We start from the raw sequence: 8,427 nt of genomic DNA, 5'->3' as shown, positions 1-8,427 counted from the left end.
ATATATATATATATATATATATATATATATATATATATATATATATATGTATGTATGTATATATCAGACAGGAGGGTTAAAGATACACGCACACTCGATCCGGTAAGCGTCCTAGGCTACAACGATATTTCACCATTGTGTCCGGATCCGGCCCTCTTATCCTCTGTCTCACTTCATTCTGCATCCTCGCTCCGCTCCGCTTGTCCAGGGTAGACTGCATGCGTCAGCCGCGAGTGGGCCGAGAGGCCCCGTGGGAAGGGCGACCCCGACCGGGTACCCAGTGCACATGCGCGGGTTAAAACTCGGCGGTTGGCCTCCCAGGTGCATGCGAACCTGCCGCACCGTTAACCAGTTTCCTTCATCCTACGGCCCTGAAATGATCATTTCTGGTCGAAAGGGCTCTAATCCAAACAACCAAACCAACCATTTTGTTCCATTGGTTGATCTGCCTGACCGGGGACTTATCAAAATGCAAACCCGTGGCCTCGAAGCTCCATGGATTCACCTGGGTAAGTTCATCAGACGGCCGCAGCTATGATGGGCAGAGTAAATTGGCAAGCAGGGGGTGCAATTTTGAGTCCATCTGATGCTTCCGAAGTCGTAAATGCGCGCATTTTGTCCAGCGCTTCTCTGACGCAAAACGCGGCGGATCGTCATCGAATGACTTGCTTCCCTGTACCAACGCCTCGGTTCATGAATTGCCTTCAATATTGAACTAATTGTAAAATGTACTCATTTTTTCAAGTTTGCCTTGATCGTACCATTAGTTCTACTCATCAAACGTGTTGTAGCACATGCATCGCCCGCGTACCTTGCAACGTCACGTATGCGGTCGTCCCAGTATTCAAGATGTACTCCCAGTGACGTCATATAGGGATCTTTGCTCTTTGCTGACAGATGCGTAGTCGGGACGGTCGGGCCACCCGATATATCGCCTTGGTTGCTTCGTGATAAAATTCGAGAGTTGTAAGTTGGTTGTGAGTGAAAGAGCAGCGGGAATTTGCAGGAAAACCCAAGTAGCCTTTACTCTAGTAGCCTTGAGGAAAACCCTGGTGCGACAGGGCTGAACGCGGGCTAAGGCTTGGGCATTAAGGCTGACGCCTGGACTGTTGTACGGCGTTGGGTTGAGGGAGCCGTCGGCTGTGTGTTTGTTAAATACGGCTTCGCACATAAAAGCTATATTATAGTAGATTAGGGCGGTTTTAGTGCACGCCTACAAATACAAGTCGAAGTCATGGCAGGAAGGCAGTATAGTGATGCGAAAAATCCCTTCTTCTCCGTTGAAGAACCAGTATCTGATGATGACTTTTTGAGGCACCCTAAACAAGGTTCATCTGGCTACATGTTTCCTGGGCATCAGTCTGGTTCACACAATCCCCTAGAAGATAGAAGGCTTCAACTTCAAGAGGAGCGTAGAAAAATTGAGCAGCGCACACTGGATTCTTCTAGTCGATCAGTGGGTCTTCTTCAAGAATCAGAACGAGCTGGTATTGAAACAGCTGAGGTTGGTACCTCCTTACCCATGCCCTGATATTGCACTATTTTGTATACTTGAGGCATTTGTTGGCAGTGTGTAGGCTTTTTATTACCCTGAAAAGCTGGATGCAGGGCTTTTGGAGGTTGTCCTAGGCAATTACTATCCAAGAATGTCTTGTGCATGATTTATCATATGCCTAAGCCCATCATTCCCAATATGTGTTTATGGATGATATTTCCTTAAGGAAGGTCATGCTGGATATTTGATACAAGGCATCTTGTCCTGATTTGTATTCAAACAAACAGGCCAGCCACTGCTGAATGTGATTATTGCCATGATATGTTAGTATTAATGCCTGTCAGAGGCTGACAATTCAGTATACATCATCCTGAAGCAAGCAATAGTCCAGTTAAAAAAAAAATTGTTCAACAAAAAGCATGCTATCTGTCCTCTTTGTAGAAAAGGTGCTCTCCATATCTATTCTGAGCCCTTGCACACCTCCTGTCAGTCTGTCTGATGATTTGAGGCATTATGTACACTGTATGATCTGAGATGACTGACAGCTGTGGCTCCTGTTGAAAGTTCGGAAAATCTGAAGATAGGTGTGACACCCTCCAATTTTCTAACTTCAGGTTTTTGTCTGCTTTTTGTCCATATTTATGTCTGTCCATTCCAAACTTCAAAGGAAAAATGTGACATTGCATAGCAAATGTGATTTTAAGCTTACACTGAGATGTGGAATGATAAGAACTGTCAATCCTTGGGCAAATTAGGACAAAATGTATTTTATGTTTTCAGGAGCTTATCAGACAGAGAGAGCAGCTGGAAAACACAGAGCGAAGATTGGATGACATCAACTCAACATTGAATGTCAGCCAGAGGCATATCAGCAACATAAAGGTAAGACACCAAAGATTGAGCCATGCAGGTACCTATATAGTCGTCACAGGTATGTTTGGAGTATAGCAAGCATGATTGGTAACATCTTTTGCTTCTGTCTCTGGCTAGCATTCAGAAATAATTGGAAAACTGGGAAGAGGACTGGTAGGATGTGGCTGAAGTAGTATGTACCAGCAGGCTCACAGTAACTCAAGTGCTTCAAAAATGTGTCTTAAGATACCAGGGTCATGACAATCTAAGTTGGCTTTTACAGACATTAGGACTTGGTGGTTTAGCTGGCTCAGGCTAAAACACTAAGACATGTTTAATATTATACCAAGCTGATTAACTGGAAGTGTCCATGCTACATTTTATATTCCTTGCATACAGACATGAGTTGTCAGTCATGTTGGAAATGCAGAATAGCACAGGTAATATGTAAGCCCATGCAATGTGGGATGGTCAATGGTCCATACAAGGAACCCAAAATCTGAGTGTCTGGGTGAGTTTTAACACCAAATAATTATAAATTACATTACTTCAACAGGCTATCCAGGTCCAGCCTCTGAAACTGAGTAACTTCTGAGAGGCTTCTACCTTCAATGTTTTTTTCACTGCTGTGAGGTTTTCAGCAGCATCACAATACTTTGAAGTTATGCTGTAGCATTTCGCATGACTTAAAGGAAAGTTGATTGATCAGAGAGTATATGGTTGCAACAATGCAACATTGCCCTCACATGCAATATTGCCATTATTCTTCTCACTTTTCCATAAACGTCAAAAACATTTCTCGGATCACAAAACAGCTGAAGAACATGGATCATAAACAGGTCCAGATCTGAGCGGACAGGCGCCGCAGCGCCATAAGTCTGACAGATGAGAAAACGGGATTATCGTCTAATTGTTACTGACAGAGGAGAAAACGGGACTGCCGACCTGGTAAAAGCAATGATCGTATTGCACCGACCATCGTGTGCGGTGCGAACCATGGATAAACCCTTTTTCGGTCGTTTTTATTTTAGGATTCATGTTGCCCCGCAGGAGCATCGGCTTTGGCCAGTCTAGGAGAGTCGGGTCCTCTTGGGTTTCAGTTCCGATAACGGGTGGACAGCGCCAGCTGGTCATTTTAGGGCATGGCGACCCTGTCGGAACGTGAGCTCCTGCTCCTTATGCCGCCCACTCCTTCCTCATCACGTGCATACAAGTACGCGGCGCTCTCACCACTCCTCATCCTCGTTTTAGTGGGATCGCCGTGCCCCCTCGCCTGCGCCCCTGATTGATCAGCTCCTGGTAGCTGAGGGGCGCGTCGTGCGGGTCAGTCACGGCGCGTCCCAACACTCCACTTTGACCAGGACATCCGGGGGCGCATTGCTCGCGGGGATCCACACTGATCTAGCGGCTTGTCGCCTGCGCTGGATGCCGGTTACCCTTCGTGAGTCCCCGCCTGGTGCGCCCGACTGCACGTGGTGACTTAAGGGATCAAGAAGCGGCGGCGCTGAACCACGGTCATGACGGTGGGATATCCTCGGTTACGCCTGGCCATACGGGAGGCGTCGTTCACTCCGTATAGCATCGTGGTAGTTCTGGAGACACCACCTCCCTCTTAGTGAGTGAGCCTTTCCTGGTTGGGATCCGAGGTGACTGGGGAGCCGCAGTGTCAAATGATAATACAGATGTCCTCTCAAATGATCATACGAATTGCATGGCAACATCAAACCTAAAAAGTACTTGTCCCCTTAGGGGAACAAGGAACGATCTAATCCCGGGCAGCAGTGGCGCGGCGCCCAGCCCTCGGTTCTTGATATTTCGCAGAGAGGAGAGACCCCTGGCGTCCCTCTCGCCGTTCCAACGTCGAGACAGGTGCGACAGATTCGGCGAAATTCTGAGGTGCGACAGAATCAGAGATGGTAGTATTGGGTTTGAGTTTAGGAATGGTGGGAAAGCTGCTTACAAGTTCGTGTCCAGTATCGGGCATGCTGGAGATAAAATGGACACATCACTGGCTATGGCCGTGAAGAATAAAACCAAGGACTCATCGAAGGGAATCATTATCTGCTACGAAGCGAGGGACGTAAGTGAGGAGGAGATAGTGAACGGTCCCGCGGAGTTCGGTGTGACGGACGCACGCCGCATCAAGGCGTGGAGGAGTGGTGAGTGGTGGAACAGTTCCTAAAGCATAATAGTGCAGCGATGGGGCAGAGGGGCCCTTCTTCGCTTCTTTTTGCCTGCCCAGTATAACAGATCTGATTCTTGAACAGGCAACGAGAGATACGTTGTTATTGTCCAATTAAAAGGTTCTAGATCTCGAAATATGTCATAGTTAGTTAAGCATTTTAAAAATACTAAAGACCTTAGAGCAGGATGTCTTTGGCTATTTCTCATCTACCACCAACGTTCCCGTCTCTGTTTCGCACCACTTGCACAGTTTGGAGTCGAATGGACATTGCCCTGTTCGACGTGACGCTTAACACAGCGTTAGAAGTAGGGGAGGGGGGGGGGGGGGGTGTCCAGCGTAACCAGCCTGTAACCAGAGTTGGGGCGCGCGGAAGGAGTGCTGAAAATTATCAAAAATGCGTGAAGTATTTTATAAACGGGTAATTATTCTTTATTTCCAAGACCATGGACCGTTTTAGTTGTCGTTTTTTTACTGACCAAAGGCCAACGATCCATTTAATAAATTTGAGCCTAAACCGGGATGGAGGCAGGCTAAGGAGGGTCTGTTGTATCAGCCATGACTCCACTGTCCGATCGTTAAATCCCAGGTTAATGGTAGAACTTCATAGCCATCGTTTAATGCGCCGTAATGCTCGGTGCGGTCCTTCTTCCTCTCCACCTGACGTCTAGCGCGGTCGCTGCCACCCTCCGCAGGCAGTCGCAGTCCGGGCTGAAAAGCGAGGGTTTGAAGCGACTCGTACTCACCCGCTGGGGGTTGCTGAATCCGAGGACAGCCGCTCTGAACGACGGAGTTGTGGAGACGGGCTTGCTGTACTGCGGCGGGCATATAACAAGAACATCACGTGGATAATCCGCTACGTTCTAGCATGTCTGCCGAGCTGGACAGTAAAGGCCGGACAATTCTGTGAGCATTATTAGTTCCGCGAAAGTGTCACATAGGTATTACCATGATTGAAGGACTGCGTATCAAGATCAAATATGTCGCCTTGCGGACAACACTAGTTGTGTATCGCCCATGAGTCCACATGAGATCACTTCAGACCGCTTCACCACTGATTGCGACCCCTCGTCCACTGACCGCTACGCCATGCCTGCAGAGCGTCTTCAGCAGCCTGAAAAGCTACTTCGGCAGTCGTGGTGCGGCAACAGCGGACCCGGCGCGCCCGGCCGGCGCTGGCGCCGCTTCCGTGCCACAGTCGTCATCGGATAGCCGCCTCCAACAGACCCTGCAGCGCACGGAGGCGGCCGCCGCTGACCGGCCGTCTCAGCCGCATCCTGGACTGCGCATGCGCGGTCTGGATGACGAGGCGCTGTCGACGCCGGCCGCCGCTGACCCGTACGCCCGTGTCGACGCCCAACTGGACAGGAATCTGGGTTAGTGCCGTAGCTGCCACTGAACGCAAATGGTCTATGCTCTGGGATCGGGCCCAAGCTCTCGCGAAAAGAAGCTTTCGGTTGTTTTTATTACATAATTCGGTTGTCTCGCTGCTTGCCAGAAGGTGTTTTGAGCTGGACAGTAAATTCCGGGCAATCCCGTGAAATTTGGTTCCATTGGTACACTTTTGAGTGAGATAATTTTGCCATTTTTGAGAACACTGAACATCAATAGCGATTATAGTGATACTCATTTTTAAGCGCTCTTGTACAGTTAGCTAGCGAAATATGATAGAGGCTGAGACTGCGTCTGTTGTGGTCAGCAGCATGTAGATACTTGCCAGATCCACATGACTGTTAGTTTAAGTTGCATTATTTACAACCTAACTATGTTTTGCTATGCATGGGTTATAGGTCTAGGATTACAGCGGTATAGTGGTTGAGCTCCCTGTCTGAAAAACTAGAGATACGAAAAACGGGGTTCGATTTTTCGCGACATCCGCCCTTCCTGCCAGGGTGAGAGGCGGGTGACGCCATAATGCCTGAGCAGCTGAGTGCGTCGTTAAGTCCCAGTGACGACGGGTGGGGGTTTATCGACTATTCTATGTGACGTGTTGGTGTGGCTGCGGCCGCCGCCCGTACCCGGTGGCGGGTAGTGACGGGCTTGCGTGCGCCGCCAGAGGACATGTGCTCGGGTCTGACAAGGCTGCGCGGCCTCGCCGAGGGTCTCGGTGACGAGATCTCCGAACAGAACGACATGCTGGACCGCATCAGCAAGGCGACCGACCGCGCCGACCTCCGCGTCACCAGCCAGAACAAGGACATGGTCCGCATCCTCAAGAAGTAGGCGGTCGGAAGCGAGCAGGTGCGTTGAGAACAGGCTGTCGGCAGGGCCAAGGCCGCATCGTCGACAAGGGGGCTGCGGTCGGGACATGGCCACGATCATCAAGGAAGTGGCTGAGTTGGCGACCTAGAGCCTCAACAAGAAAGCTTATTGTGGGAGTTCGGTATCGACACGAAAAAAAAACAGACTTCAGGTGGTGATAGAAATCCTTAATAAGTAAAAGTCTATGGCGGCTTGGCCAAAATCATGTGGAGCAACGCTATTTGCTACATTTGACCGGTGTCCCAAAATAGGGTCGGACCAAAAACGCGTTGAAATAATGACACGGTCGTCAGGGGCAGATGGTCAGCATCAGTGTACTCATCGGTGTAGTGGACACAGCACGTCCACACAAGCGCCGGTGGGCGGGCCGAATCCATGTGGACCGCTGTGAGGCCGCGTCTGTCCGAGTGACGGGTCACCGCTGACCAGATCCGGGCGCGGGGTGTCGGGGCGTGTGATCCTGAGTTGTGTCCTACATATCCAGGGAGCGAAAACGCCGGGCGTCCCCCATGGAGCGCTCGGTCATCCCCCAATAATTATTCTGCGCTGCCGCCGCCATGCCACCCTTCCGCGGTGATATAGGCGCATGTTTACTGTGGTCGGCATGCTTACCCCGCTTGGATGGCCAATTTTCTCCGTGGCCGTATAACCATTGCATCAGCAATCCATTCGCGTATTTGTGCACCGATAGCCACGAGAGGTGCGGTCGTTAGATCTTCTGTGCGGTGAGTAGTCCACGTTAGCTGGTGTCAAGCGGATGTGCGCGTGCATGTGGATGTTTTGTATCTCCGGTGTCTACGTTGCACCAAGCTTGGTGTCACTGTGGGGCGGGGAGGGTCTTAGGAAAGGAGGTCGAAATGCCAAACTGTTACACGTGTCATTGGCAGTAATGTTAGTTCTGGACATGTGCTAATTAAGCTCATAAGCTCATTGGCTCTTGAAACGCGTGAAATTCGCCTTGCATAACAAACTGTATCTTGTTTAAGATACCGCGTGCGAGATTTTTTCGAGCTTTGAGATCTGAGTGATTCTCTCGGAAGTGCAGGGACCTTCATACGTTGGCCGCTGTAAGCCAATTCATTATGGTGGCGTGTTGCTGATAATAAACGGGAAGTACACACACCATGGTTCGTCAGTGATCAAGCAGCGTTGCCCCGAGTTGTGTTTCACGACATGGCTTCTGCTAACTTTTGTGATAGCTCATTGACACAGGCGGTACACGCATTTCTCTAGAGGCGTGGTCTTATCAATTTGCCTTTTGTTATTGTGCTCCTGAGGTTGTATTCCAAGAATGTGGAGCAACGTGGAATGTTGAATGTTAAGTTGCCTTGTGTGGACTGTGACCGCGCGCGCTCAGAACGGCAGCATCGTGCCGAGACCACCCTGCTGCTTTGATAGCACAGAAGATGCCGGGTGCGTTCCGACCCAAAAATTATTTATTCAGACGTGCAGTATTTTTGCGAATATTCATTTACGCATAACGGGTACATTTTTCTTCCCGCTTTCGATTCGGAACGTAAGGTTGACCGCCCAACGGGGACACATCGTTTGACGGTCGTCTGCGAGCCGTTCTGTTGGCACCACGCGGCGTCACCACACCAAGCCCGAAATATAGCGCTGTCCGGCGCCGTGATGT

At 49.8% G+C, this 8,427-nt stretch overlaps 1 protein-coding gene across 1 annotated transcript; it reads left to right on the top strand.

Annotated features, from left to right (window-relative positions):
• Positions 1-949: 949 nt before the first annotated feature.
• LOC119110414 (synaptosomal-associated protein 29) lies at positions 950-7,913 on the top strand. The gene is made up of 4 exons (XM_037234233.1): positions 950-1,504; positions 2,276-2,377; positions 5,629-5,905; positions 6,586-7,913. Exons 1-4 carry the CDS (start codon positions 1,235-1,237, stop codon positions 6,750-6,752), a joined length of 816 nt encoding a protein of 271 aa, XP_037090128.1. The 5' UTR covers positions 950-1,234; the 3' UTR covers positions 6,753-7,913.
• Positions 7,914-8,427: the final 514 nt, after the last annotated feature.

Source organism: Pollicipes pollicipes, unplaced genomic scaffold (genome assembly GCF_011947565.3).
Source record: "Pollicipes pollicipes isolate AB1234 unplaced genomic scaffold, Ppol_2.1 Scaffold_7231;HRSCAF=8579_pilon_pilon_pilon, whole genome shotgun sequence".
Classification (NCBI taxonomy): Eukaryota; Metazoa; Arthropoda; class Thecostraca; order Pollicipedomorpha; family Pollicipedidae; genus Pollicipes; species Pollicipes pollicipes.
This window is presented reverse-complemented; position numbering and strand designations above follow the sequence as displayed.

Coding starts and splice junctions, on each gene's coding strand:
- LOC119110414 (XM_037234233.1), top strand. CDS start 1,235: ATGGCAGGAAGGCAGTATAGTGATGCGAAAAATCCCTTCTTCTCCGTT. Junction 2,378..5,628: donor GGCATATCAGCAACATAAAG/GTAAGACACCAA, acceptor CCATGCCTGCAG/AGCGTCTTCAGCAGCCTGAA. Junction 5,906..6,585: donor CCAACTGGACAGGAATCTGG/GTTAGTGCCGTA, acceptor GTGCGCCGCCAG/AGGACATGTGCTCGGGTCTG.